Source organism: Thunnus thynnus, chromosome 4, assembly GCF_963924715.1.
Source record: "Thunnus thynnus chromosome 4, fThuThy2.1, whole genome shotgun sequence".
Taxonomy (NCBI): Eukaryota; Metazoa; Chordata; class Actinopteri; order Scombriformes; family Scombridae; genus Thunnus; species Thunnus thynnus.
The window spans coordinates 21182540-21196457 of NC_089520.1; the positions used below are offsets into that span (position 1 = coordinate 21182540).

At 38.9% G+C, this 13918-nt stretch overlaps 1 protein-coding gene across 3 annotated transcripts; it reads right to left on the reverse strand.

The window, feature by feature from the left end:
- Positions 1–310: 310 nt before the first annotated feature.
- On the reverse strand, positions 311–11878 carry LOC137181618 (ras-related protein rab7-like). 3 transcript variants are annotated; one of them, XM_067587446.1, is made up of 6 exons: positions 11538–11878; positions 6646–6708; positions 5193–5319; positions 4759–4977; positions 1965–2093; positions 311–1797 (listed from the first exon to the last, which is right to left on the reverse strand). In XM_067587446.1, exons 2-6 carry the CDS (start codon positions 6696–6698, stop codon positions 1702–1704), a joined length of 624 nt encoding a protein of 207 aa, XP_067443547.1. In that variant the 5' UTR covers positions 6699–6708; positions 11538–11878; the 3' UTR covers positions 311–1701. The 3 variants fall into 3 exon arrangements, with proteins under 3 accessions (XP_067443547.1, XP_067443549.1, XP_067443548.1); XM_067587448.1 differs by lacking the exon at positions 11538–11878 and adding an exon at positions 11142–11165; XM_067587447.1 differs by lacking the exon at positions 11538–11878 and adding an exon at positions 10447–10553.
- Between the last annotated feature and the right edge of the window lie 2040 nt (positions 11879–13918).

Genomic DNA, 13918 nt, shown 5'->3' on the forward strand with positions numbered 1-13918 from the left:
GAGCCTAATTGCTGACCCCTGCCTTAAAGAATCATTAAAGTGTAAACAGTCCATCACTAACTTACAGTCACTGAGCTGTCCATCAGTTCTGAGAGAGATCTAAATCAGCCAAAATAACTGAAAACACCTGTGTGGGGGCATTAATACCATCTTTCAGAGACTGCATTTCATCCAAGGCATGACATCACACAACTACAGTGTGTTTCAGGTCGCACTTAAAAGCATACAAATAAGGCAGTGTCTGGATGCTGGAATTAACCAAACAATGAAACATAACAGAAATTGAGACCAATAGTATTAAGACCACTGATATATTCAAGAGTTTTATTATTTGACGTCCCAATTTTCTTTGACATCATTGGCATTGCAGTGATTTTTCTATAAGGAGAAGGAGTAATACCAGGGCAGAAAGTTGGATCTTTTCTTTAAATGGAAAGAGAGAACATCCATTTCAGTTCAATCCATCAGCCTTTTTTTTTTTTTTTTTTTTTACCTTTACCATCTATACACCGTAATACACAATCCGTTAAAAATATTAAGTACTTAAGCCAACCTGAGCTACAAGCAGATAGAGAGAACAGCGATAACAAAGACATGACAGAAGACAGGTGTAAGCTGTGTTGGTGACACATATTGTAATTTCATAGCGTTGAAAAATGTCTGATGAAGGACATAAACACATACAGCAGTAATAGTAGCGGTACAAGTAATGTTACATAAAAAGGCAAATATTAATATGTCGAGGAATCAATGTTTTACACTGTGATTGCGTTATCAGCTTTTACTTAATGTCTACTTATTTCTTCTGAAGTGTGAGGCAGTTATAAACCCATTAACACACAACCTTGAAGGGAAAAAGTCAATACAATCAACCAAAGTGTTCAACAGATTCTCGGGGGGTGGGGGAAATTTGACAGGGAGAGCAAGTGAGGAGGTATAATTTAATGCTTACCAAAAAGGCGCATGGTAGCAGACGTTGCCCAAAATCAGTCATCCCTCTATGTTTAGAACATTTAAAGGCAAAAACATAAGAAAGTGCAAAAAAAACAAATATGTGTTTCAGATTGGCTCGAGAAATAACATCAGCCAATTAAAAAAAAATTATATATATATATATATATATATTTATATATATATATATATAGTTCACCTTGATTATTTCTTGACAGATAGGCAATAGAAAGCAAACAGAAAACAGAAGGAAAGAATAGGATACTTGGGATGCTGACCTTAGCCAACATCGTCTCACATTACAGAGCATCAACCAGTCCATCTAGAGTTCCCAATTGCACTCTTTGAACATGGCTCCATCTTGCCCCCTCACTGTGAGAGTCAGACAAATGGATGGGCAGGACAGGAGATCACTCACTATCAAGTCAGGGACTGTGAGGTCAGAAGGGGGTGTCATTCCCCTCTCGTGTGATCTTTGGGCACTGGATTTTGTCAGCGTATTTTATGAGAGTACGCTAGAGGATTAATTTGTGTGCTAAGTGAAAGGAGGGGGGATTGGGGGTGGGGGGAGGGTACATCCATGTGCAGCATACTGCGTGAGGGGGGGGGGGGTCGTGTTGATGGAATGAATGGAGGCGTGACGGAGGAAGACCGGTAGGGAAGTCCTTTCCCTGGGAGCGAGGTGTAGGTGATGTAACCGGTGACGGGGTGTTTCAGAAAGCCAAGAGAGAAGATGGTCCAAGTTGTCCCTTAGCAGCTGCAGCTTTCTGCTGATGGTTTAGCTCTGTCGTTCCTATCCAGTTTTATGGGCTCTGGGAATTCATTATACAACTCCACCTCTGTCTCCTGGCAGGCATCAAAAGAGAGCATAGTCAGTGTAGGGGAAAACTAAACAAACAGAGTAATAAAGACTAGCTTTTAAATTATTCAGCTGTCATCATTGTACAAACATTGGAGATGAGCTAATAACAAAGCACACATCTCCATTGTCATTTTTTGCTACTGTGACTCACCTGTTTGAGGGCGTTACGTGCAATTGTCTGGAATGCCTGTTCTACATTTATGGCTTCTTTGGCACTGGTCTCAAAGTACGGGATGTTGTTCTTACTCTGACACCAAGCCTGAGCCCTTTTGGTGGTTACCTGTGTGTGTGTGTGAAGAGGAAGAAAATCATCAACATGGAGGAATGGGTTCAAAGTGAAAATGTCCTTCTTATTCAAGCCAGAAATGTTTAACTAAAATAATTGTGCATATTTCTGAGGAACATGGATTAAGATTATCATAGGCCAAAAATATGCAGAAGGTCAACATAGTGCATAAAAATGGGTCACTATTAGGTGAGAAAGTATTCTTGGGCCCAGTCCCAATGTCCATACTTGAGGACTCTCAAGACTGTAATACACATTCCATATAAGTCCTCGTAGGTCAGTGTTGTCCCACTGTAACAATGCACAGAATTCATTCTATGGTTTAAAATTGGGATGATAGGAAAGTCCAAAATGATCAAAGAATATTACCCAACTAAACCTGCTGTAACTGATTTTTTTGGCCAGTTGGGGGCAGCATAAATAAGCTGTGAACACACAACATGATTATACAAGCTGACATGTTGAACTTGTTAGGGAACAGTTGCTTATTTACAGTTATGGAGCAAGATTATTCTTCATTTGGAGTCGTGCTTCTGGCCATCTGGTGAATGCAAGTCTAATGTTCATTCTTTTTCAGCTAAGTTTTGGTTCCTACCAACTCCTGAAGGAAATATCTGGTTGCTAAATACTCAACTATGTTCACAAGCTAATTGCTAACTGTCTGTTTGCCCTTAAGTGCTGAGCAGTTTGTAAACAGTGGGTTTTAAGCAGTGGCGTTTTTATGTGGAAAACATGGTGGGGCAACAACTACTTTGGACAGAGGCATGACCAGAAAATTAAATGATTTTACAATTTGACATAATAATATTTTGAGTCTTCTACAGCATAACTACAGGATTAGATAAAATATGGCAATGTGACTGTCAATACAAAAGCTGTTTGCAGGCTGAAGATTAGCAAGAGGAGGAGGAGGAGAGAGGCGTTTGCCAGGAAACGGATGTTTTAAGTAAATGCAGGAAGAAGAGCAGATGACTGGAGGAAGAGGGGAACAGGGATAGACACCCGCATGAGTAAAGGCAAATAAGTATCTCACTATTCACAGGATTAAACAGTTCAGCAGTAGTGAGTAATCACACTACAGATACCTACCGCACTTAAACAGCAGGATAAACTACAATTTTTTCACCCACCAATTCAAAGCTCAAATGAAGAGAAAAGAGGCACGGCGGTTCTTCCTCTGGGAAAACATTTCAATGACTCTGGTGTTAAAATCCTGTAGTTGTTGTTTGTATGCACTGTCAATTTGGGTAGTATTAGCTACATTTGTTTAGCCGAGCAAACCCAACTTTACTGCTCTGTCTAGATGATTTCTGCTATTTCCATGATCGGTAATCCTCTCAGAAAGATGCTTGAGACCTAAACCTAAACCTGCTCTTGACAAGGTGCCATTCCCTCCAAAAACACACACGAGAAGCAAAAACAGCACCTTCTTGGACAAGCTAGCAGTTAGCCATTTTTCCTGGAGAACCACTCCACACTAAATCTGAGATTTGTTTTGCCTGCGGTTTAGTTTATAACAATGTCCCACAGCTGGTGGGAACAGAGGCGTTTAATCTCAACACTTTTCTTCTAAAGACAGTTTCAAATTTGTGTGCTGGAAGATAATTCACTTCATACATGATGACAATTACAGCTTCTGCTAACCTATAACTACAAACGAATGACGACAATTTACTAAGCAAAGATAGTCAATCAAATAGCAGTGGGGCAACAGGCAATCAGCCCTATTTGGCATCAAGTTTATGCCACCTGCTTTTATTGCCAAAGACTTTTGGTATGTGTAATGTTATTTTCCTGTACTCAAAGCATTTGAGGTTGCGAGAGTGGGGCTATCCCCACAGAGCAGCTTCTGCAATCAAACATAGTTAAAAACACCCTTTTAAAAGCCACTGACCTCAAATTTTAGAACAACAACATATAACAGCAGCAACCAAGTATTTTATGCCATTCATTTATACAGAATAATAAGTGATTAATTTCTAAATTACTCAGTGCCACTGAAACCACTTTTTTTCTGAATCTAGCAGGTGGGGCTCTGCCCACATGACCTGTCGCCACTGGTTTTACAAGCTTTTTCACCGAAACAGCTGGCTGCTGTGACCGGAAGCGAGCGAGAGCAGAACAGAAAAGATGTGGCCCAACAGCTTAATAATGAGCTGAAACTCACTATAACGCTGCATAAGGGAGGCTGCTAATTCTTTGTAGGTTCATCACAACAGTGACACACCTCACATTACACGTTTGATACATTATCATTATAAAATTATCGATTATAGGCGCTTTAAAGTCACTCCGGTGTTTTGACCAAGTGCTCTGCGATTCCACCACTTTGTGTTGAAGATGCAGCTGATGTCAATTTAAGTCTTCAATCCTTGTGTAAACTGACCAACTGGCACAACGGCAGCAGCCATAGTGCTGCTGTACACTCAAGTGTTTCAACACCACTCGAATGCCAGCACCCATCAATGTAGTTACCAACACATCCCAAAAGTAAAAAACGCTGCTGAAACACATCTGGTGCAGAAAGACCCTTAGGGAGGACATTGGAACTGGGCCTTGGTGTCAAAGGGATCTGACATTTCAGTGATCTACAATTCAGGATGAGTAATGATGTAAAATGATAGTATTGGTAATGGAGGCATCAACCATTGATACCGACCTGTCTATTCTCCAAGTCAATCTTGTTGCCTAGCACGACAAAGGGGAAGTTCTCAGGATCTCGAGGGCTGGCCTGGATCAGAAACTCATCCCTCCAGCTGTCCAGTGTCTTGAAGGTATTGGGTGCAGTCACGTCAAACACCAGCACACAGCAGTCTGCTCCACGGTAGAACGCAACACCCAAGGACTGGAACCTCTCCTGGCCAGCTGTGTCCCAGATCTAACCGACCACAACGACACAAAAAGTTTAACAAATGGACAGGATTACAGAAAAGAGGAGAAGACGGCTACAAATATGAACAACTGTGGGTATGATGCAAAACACTGATAACCGGGTAGGGATCTAGAAAAATGAAATTACATTATGCTTTCCACGCTTTAACGTTTCATTCCTCCTCATAAGATATAACATTTCCAGTTGTAAATGTGATGCACCTGCATTGTAACAAGACGGTCGTCCACCATCACCTCCTTGGTCAGGAAGTCTGCTCCTATTGTAGCTTTGTACTGGTTACTAAACTTCTTGTTCACATACTGGTTCATTAGGGAGGTCTTTCCAACACTGAGGTAGAAGAGAACAGACAGCAGAATAACAGACATATTAGATGGTTTATTGAAGAGCAAAAACAAAAGGTGGTTGACAGGTTGACTGATATCTCATATGAAATATACAGTAATTAAATTACCTAGATTCATTTAGAGCTGGGAGATAAACAGATGTAATCAAGACCCCATTTACACTTTATGCCACTTACATACGTTACATACTTGTGCAAAGTTTTGTCTTGTTAGTTAATGGATAGTGATTAGCTACCAAGCTAAACTGATATTGTTGTAACTAAACTGCTCAAGAGCATAAATTATTTTTCTTTTTTGGCAATTAACAAACTGCATCAAGTAGGCTGACATAGCGTTGACTTTTATTTGCATCTACCTAGAGCAGCAAGGATTAATCAATTAGCTGATCAACAGAAAACTAAATTGGCAACTATTTGAATAATTGATTCACCGTTTTAGTCATTTTTTTAAGCAAAAATGCCCAATATTTTGTTTCAAGCTTCCAAATTGTATGGTTGTCTGTTTTTCTCTGTTTTATAGTTATATGTTGGTTGGACAAAGTAAGATATTTGAGGATGTCAACTTGAATGTAATGATCATTTTTTACTATTAACTGACATTTTATAGGCCAAATGACTAATTCATTAATTGAGAAAATTATTTGGCCGATTAATCGATGATGAAAATAATCATTAGTTGCAGTCCTATATCTTCCAAACCAAGACAGATGCAAACAGATGTGATCTGGCTGAATGAGACACACATGTGCCCCAAGTGTAAATAGGCCCAAATACTGTGAGAAATGACCAGATACTGTCTGTGATCTTGGATAATGTAGTTGTCATACAGTTGCTTAATGTTCCCTAACTGATGCATTTCTCCAACAAACAACCCAATGCAGTACTGAGCATGAAAATTAATAGCAAATTAATAGCAGTGATTAGGGTCTGATTAGGTTTGTGGATAAGATTTGGAGAACAGTAGGGCTGTATTTCTACAGAGCAGCTTTTTAACTCTGCCCGGAGACAGATTATGGCACAATAACAACTCCTCCCAACAAGGAAGTAACACCAAAAAAAAAGCAATGTCAGGACCTTCAACTGAAAAGAAAAATAATACCTTGACATGCAGGTTTTTTCCCACCAAACAATTTTAAAAGATTAACTGATTGCTGTTGCCTGAGTCAAGATCTTTGAATCTGCCCACTCCACCAAGTCGAGTTGACTGATGGAGTGTAACGAGATGACTATTCTGTCTTATATAAGATGATTTTCAAACCTGATTGCTGGGTTTGACATATAAGGGTGGAATATGCCATGTTTTGACTCACCCAGAATCCCCCAGGATGATGACTTTCAAGAGCACTTTCTTCCTGGATGTCATTTTTCCACAGCTGCAGAAAGACAAACAGCAAAAAGTTGAGCATACAGAGCGTACTTACTTACGCAAGCTACTTCATAACTCGTTCATTGCTTGTCACAACAGTTTTGTATTGTTCAGGGGCAATAAAATCAACAAATCGACAATCCCCATTGCAAAACACCACTCTACAAATGTGTGTGTAGAGTTTCATGGCCCTGGACCAATCAGGTTTGAATACCATTCATTCCAGTCATGTGCTTTCTAAGCTGTCGGGCGAATCACGAGGAACACATCATTCTTTCTCTTTCTCTCTCATAAACCACAGGAAGTTACCTCCCAGAGAACGGACTTCTTCTCCATACTAAAGTCCAAACCCAGTGACACATCTGACATTTTCCCTGATATCACACTGTTACCAGGCAGACTACCTACTACTGCGTGTGATGATCCAAGTCCAGGAATTTCTCATTTTAGTGTGCAAATCTTGCCTGAAATTGTGTTGCAAACAAAGCAAACATGTGTATATGTTCTCTCTGGTTTGGGTCAATCAGTTAGATACATATCATATTACTTTGTGCAAGAACTGTAGCTCAGCATTAAGCAATCTGTGTGATGTCTGGATGTTTAAATACAGCGGTGAGAAGTGGAGAGAACCGTTTCCTACAAGTCAAAATGAAGAAGGCAAGATCTAAGATATTGCTCAACACAATGAGTGAGCAAATTATGTACTGTCCCCCAAAATGAAACTGGGAGATGCTACAGTTACACAAAATTGATGAAGCTGAAAGGGCAATTTAAAAATGTTCAGAAAGAAACAATGAGAAACATCACATCATTACGTCTGTTGAAACAAAATTACAGGTGCCCAAGATATCATAAATGATTTTATGTCAATCAGCGTGTCTGATAATTGGTGTTCAATCTTTAATCCCTCCTACTATCATTCATCCCGCCTTCTATCCCACCATCCATGTCATTCATCTTTCCCAGATTTCCTAAAGGCAGACAAAAACATACTTCATGGAGGAAACTTACAAAGTGAAATTCAGGACAGTAAAACAAACAAAAAGTGGCTATGTGCCAGTCTTCAGGGCTTATCTATAAACCGTATCCACACACAAAGAGGCTAACCAGACTAAAATACACCATGATTTCATAAGAGGCTATTTTATCTTTTTTCACACATGCAGACTTCGCCGTATCTGTGCCAAAGTAAAAAGTCTGGCACAATGCTATTTACGAGAAGAAAATCTCAGAAAGTCTACAGTGAGTGTGCGTACTGTTTGTGAAGCAGCAGTATCGGTAGTCTGATGGTCGGTGTTTCCTCATTACAATGAAGATTACCTGAACTGCAACTGCAAATGGATATATGGGTATAACATAACAGAGTGTGTTATAAAGAAAAGAATGAATTGGTTACTGTTATATTATAATTTGTGAACAAAAATGTCCATAAATAAATGTTCCATAAATCAATCATGTCCCTAGTTTTAGGAAACATAACGCCCACCTTACTTTTTTATGCAGCACAACCTGTTAGACAACATTAAAAAAAAACTTGATCACTTCCCATCAGCTATCACATGAAGTCAACATACTGAACATCATGCACAGAGTACATTGTAGACATGCCAGTCTATTAGCACAAACAGGTTTTTAGCACAGCCCACTGATAGAATAAAACTACACAAACATGAATACTTCCAACTTTAAGTCAAGCTACAGACTGATTCATGTGTTCTTTAAATAAATCCGAAACTCCACATCTAAGCCTTTAAAACACAAATACTTCAGTTACCAACAGGAGCTGTTAAGTACACTTGTGTTCTTTCTGATTAGAACAAGCACAGCCCTTCAGTAACTATCATACTGTGAAGCACAGATTAGCTGACAGAAGCACAAACAACAGCACATCACCAAAGTCTAGGCATGCTCAGACCACAGTCACATGATTACTGAAGGAACTCTACTCAGATCTTCGACAAACAGCAGTGCGTACCGACTATGATCTCTGACAGGAGGCACAGTGCAGAATCAGGTGGCTGTCTCTCACCAAAACTGACAGCCAGTCAATTTATTATACACAATATTAAAACATCAACACTAAATGGCAGGTTTCATCAATACCAATATTGGCATTGTGTGTCAAACTGAATAAATCTTGACACAGATCGACTGTAAAGTGCTTTAGAAATATCTGCAGATTAGGAGAAATCTGTGAGGATTTGGCACTTGAGAAAAATACATTTTACTGTTTAATGTTTTACATGGAAAATATCTGATGGGTCTGAATGTTTGTGTTTCATTATTAATATGTTATAAAACTAATGCTGCTGCCAGTGTGTCATGGATGGCTTCGTCAATTTTCTCAGTTTATAATAGCTCATAAAATGACGTCCTCTAGATAATAATTGATCAGGTTTCACACTTTGGCCTATATCAATATAGAATTTGAGAATCTTCCTCATGGGAAACAAAATTAGTGGTGACATGATATTCACATCTACAGATGATGTGAAACAACATGGGCCCACTTATTCCAACACTTGATCTGTTGTTAAGTTTTATAATACGCATACAGGAACACAACGATTCTTAGAGTAATTATGGCAACAAATCAAAGCTTACAGTCCACAACAACTACTTTTATAGGATCCGGGTAATGTTTTTATTACTTCAATCTGTATTAAAATATTCAAAAAGTGAGATTGTTTAAATTGTTCACAGTTATAGAAGATTATGATTGCACAGAATACTGGTATTTTTTTGCTATGTTATTGTCTGTCTGGTTGTGATCAATGTGTCATTCATCGTTATGAACTGGATGAAAAACTGCCCCATCTGACCTATAAAAGTGACATAAAATATAAATTATTGTACTATCAAATATTTTAATGCAGAATAGGGAACAATGGTTTAATTCTTACTTCACCCTCTTCAAAAAACTACTATAAATCTATTTATGAAGTGTGTTAGTATAGTACAATTTTAAGCTCTTTTACTTTGGATGTTTTTATCCATTCAATTATCAATGTACCACCATTTACACAATTAGATAATTAATAAGTATCTGGTCAGAAGGTCAGAAGCATGATGAAAATACTAATAATTAAATCTTTATAGTGGCAACTGCACATCACTCAGCTACCTAACAATAGGAGCTGACTGTTCATGGATTGAATATGTGTGAAATATGTGCTAAAAAGTCATGTGTTGGAGTCCCGACACATTTTCCTTTCTGTCCATAAGTCACCAGCACGAGCAGCTGGAATTCACAGATCACCTCTGACATGGAGTACGCATGCACACTGACAGACACAAACAAACTCTAGACTAAATATAGATTTGGATGGCAGAGTTTCTGTTGTTGTTTATGTTTCTCAATGCTCAACCCATCTCGACACGTCACAGAGTTAGACCATCTTCATGTTTCCAGCTATGTCATTTGCATCTTGTTGTTGAGTGCCCATGTGATTAACAGGTGGACAGCGTCAGTGCATTGTAACAATCAAACATGTCAATGCAATGGAAAACATGTAAAAAAATAATATTGAATCAAAGCACAATACTACGGCAATCGACGATGTTATAAAGCATGACACGCAGTGAAAGATTTCTATTAAAAATGCTGTCAAAGAACTATTTTTCTCTCTACAATTACACAGTGCAACACTTTGTAACAGCTGGATGTTGGATTCCATGACGTCTCAAATCAAAAAACAAATGTTTTGAACCAAAAGTTTGCTTTCCACATGACCCTACGACAAACCTGCACTGAATGATCAAGCCTCTCGTACAGCAGAAAAAACTGGAAGGTCCACGCTGCAATGTAAAATGAAACACAGCTGTGTGTGCTATAAAATGTACTGTGAAATGTTTTCCAGCATGTTAACTGCAACCAGCTCTTGCCAACTCATGGGATATTAGTAAATCCCAATTTAGAGTTGATCCAAACTCAGGCCAGTCAGGCCAGTATTTTTAAGTCAAACTAGAGTATCAAGTAACCAGACATGAGCTGTTTGCTCTGTAAGGACAGTTGCCAACAACTGCAAGTCAACTCAATAACACCATAATCACAGACATTATACTCTTTGTAAGAAGTGTGATTAAAAAAACAAAGACACAAAAGAAAAGGAAAAGTAGTATGACTTGAAAAAGAAAGAAAAATATGACTCTAATCTTTAGATGGCAATATATTTCAGTTCGCACTTCAACCAGATAAGCTTGTTGGCACAAGTAATAGGCGTTATAGCCTCATCGGATCATTACATGAATTACGACCCGAGGTCGACCCGACAAACTGAACGACGTGTACCTGCGTGACCTGTCTGAGTCACAGCCGAAACCGAAAAGCTATTAAACAGAAAAAACTCGGGACAGGAGAGTCTGCTTGCAGCACAACGCCCGACCGACACGACACAACACAACACAGACTGTGTACTAAGTGTGTAAGTCGATACTTGCCAGTATCAAGACGTGTTAACCAAAATCCAGCAATGGGTAGTTTTGACACTGAAGCTCCAAGTGTGTGCCCCCACCCCCTCATTATCTGTATGCACGTATGGGAAATTTAATTTGCATTGAAGCAATTCATAGTAAAAGAAAAATTGAAAAAGGAGACGAGGGCATATTTCTGAGCTGCTTTGTTCGACGGACCGGATTCGTCTTCCCGGTTCTCCTTCGCTGTTGGATTCGGCCCAGAAGAGCTACAGGACGGCCTTGTTTTTGCCAACCAGCTTCTTTACAGACATTGCACCACAATTAGCTGTTATCGCATTTGCATTAATAGGACCCCGGATGAATTTATAGCAGACCAAATATGCAATATATGACCAGACTGTTGTCGTCTGAAGAACTTACTTTCAGCTCGTAACACACCGGAGAGAAGACTTCTTGACGGGATCAGACCTGGCTGCGAAGCTAACTAGCTGTTATTGTTCAGAGCAGCTTTCGTCGGAGGCTAACTAGGCGTTACGTTAGCCGTTATCTGACTAGCTAGCGTTAATTTGGCAATGCCTGGTTACAAACTCTTAGAAAAATGTGTTGCCCTTTACATTAACCCTAACAAAAAAACGACGAGGCAGATAATCTACAACTGGTGACTAAATTTGGCACTTTGCGTGAAGGATTGCCTGCCAGCGAGCTAACTATCTGCTACCCTCCTCAGCTTCTCTCTTCCCCTTTCACTTCCTCCTCCAAAACAACGCCTGCGTCTTACGTCAGACGCAACTCTCTAATAATCACCGCCCACTTTTGACATTCTTCACTAATATTTATCATAAACTAAATGGTCAAATTCCGCATTATTTCTGCAAAATGTTAATTGGATTTCTGCTCTTGCATGGATAAAGCAACTTCAGCTATTGAAAACAGTAGTAAGTTCAGTTCTCAGGTTTTTGTCATCAATGTCAACAGTTAAAGATCCCCTTCAGTATGGGATTAAATTTGTGTCATAATAATTTAACAAAATCTCCAAAGAATCAAAAAGACAAAAACAAAATTGAAACCAAAAAGTACCTCAGAAGCAAAACTTGCAATAAAACTATACAACGGTGCTACATTTGATTAAAATACTCTCTCTTTTCTGTCATTGTGAAAGTAAGTTTTGCGTTTTTCAGTTTCAGTTCTGACACAAAGCTCTCGTGTGTGCTGTTGGTATAGTTGCGTAATTGACTGTATGCAAATATACAGTCAATGGTTGTAACATACGAGGTGTTACGTTGCCTTTGAGGTCAATTTTGTTCAAATTTACTTTTATTCACTTTCAATTACGTTTTTTTGTTTGTTTGTTTGATTCTTGGGAGATTTTGCTAAATTATTATGACACAAATTTAATCCAATACTCCAGACCTGTTTTAAGATGTGTAAAATACCCTACTTATAAGAATTCATGTTTGATATGGTTTTTCCACAAAAAAGTGACATTATCTTGTTAAAATCCTTAAAATTATAACTACTCCTTGTCCCTCATTAAAAATTCCAGAAACTATAAATATGCAAATATTTTTTTCATTTCAAAAGTTTTCCTGCTGGACACAAGATGCCTCCTACACTGTAAAGTCCATTCTCAGTGTTTGTGCACTGGAAGCTTCAAGTTTCCACATCACACTTGAGTATGTTGTATATTGGACCACGATTGACTTCAAACTATTTGTCACTATTTGTCATCACAAATTATGCCTTTGGCATTGGCATGAAAATCCAATGTTGAATCATGCCATCAGATTTTCAATGAGCACAGAGAAACTTTGCACTTTCAGCAGATGAATGTGAAAACAGCCTTCTAGTATCAACCTCTGCACATACATCATTCTGCACCATGAAGCTCAAACATTCAACTGTACGAACAAGAAGAAAAACATATTTTTGAGTGGAGGGGGACTAAAGTTTAATATTAGAGATATATACATATTTATAGATACATATCATCCTCTTAAGATGAGTAAATTCAGTTTTGTTGTGTTGCTGCTCATATGCATGTTAAAGCAGTATTCCAATGATTTAGTATTGCATTTCCGTAATTTTTGGGGGACTCTCTGGATCCTAGTTTCCATAATGCAACTCAACGGTGTCTTTCAGATCCTGCCTGCCTCCTAAATGCCCACTTCTTTCACACCACACACCCAAAGTTTGTAATGCAGGCTTTCTGTTCAAAATTTTAGGCCTCAATCTCAAGCTGATATAACCCTGACAACATCATCAGGGTCGTTTTCTCAGACTTTGGAAAGCCCTCTCCAGCGCCACAGAAGACACTGTACAACTGTTTTCACAGAGCAGAACTCCCTTTGACAAGTAAACTTAATTTCATGTGCAAAATCAAAAAGTCAAATGAGCTTCATTCAACAAGACATAAGTTAGGGTAATTAATGTAACATAGTTTTACAAAACATCTAGTATGCGCCTGGAGTGAGGAACTTATATCCTCAGATATTATAGTTCATCAGAGATATAGATAAACCCAGTGGATCATGCATTCTGGGATCTTTACTATACCTCCCTGCTCTGAGGGGTCCATCGTTTAAGCTCACTCCCCTCGACCAATGATGATCCACCACTAGAGGACAGTGTCAACTCATTTTGCCTGGATGAACCAAGTGAACTGGTGGTCCCAGACATTAGCCCACATTTATGTTATGGACCTCTGCAGAGCGACATATAGCACTCTGTGGTGTTGACGTGCTGAGCAAGTGTAAAGGTCAAAGATAGGTGAGCGATCTGCTTGTATGATACTTGAAAGACTG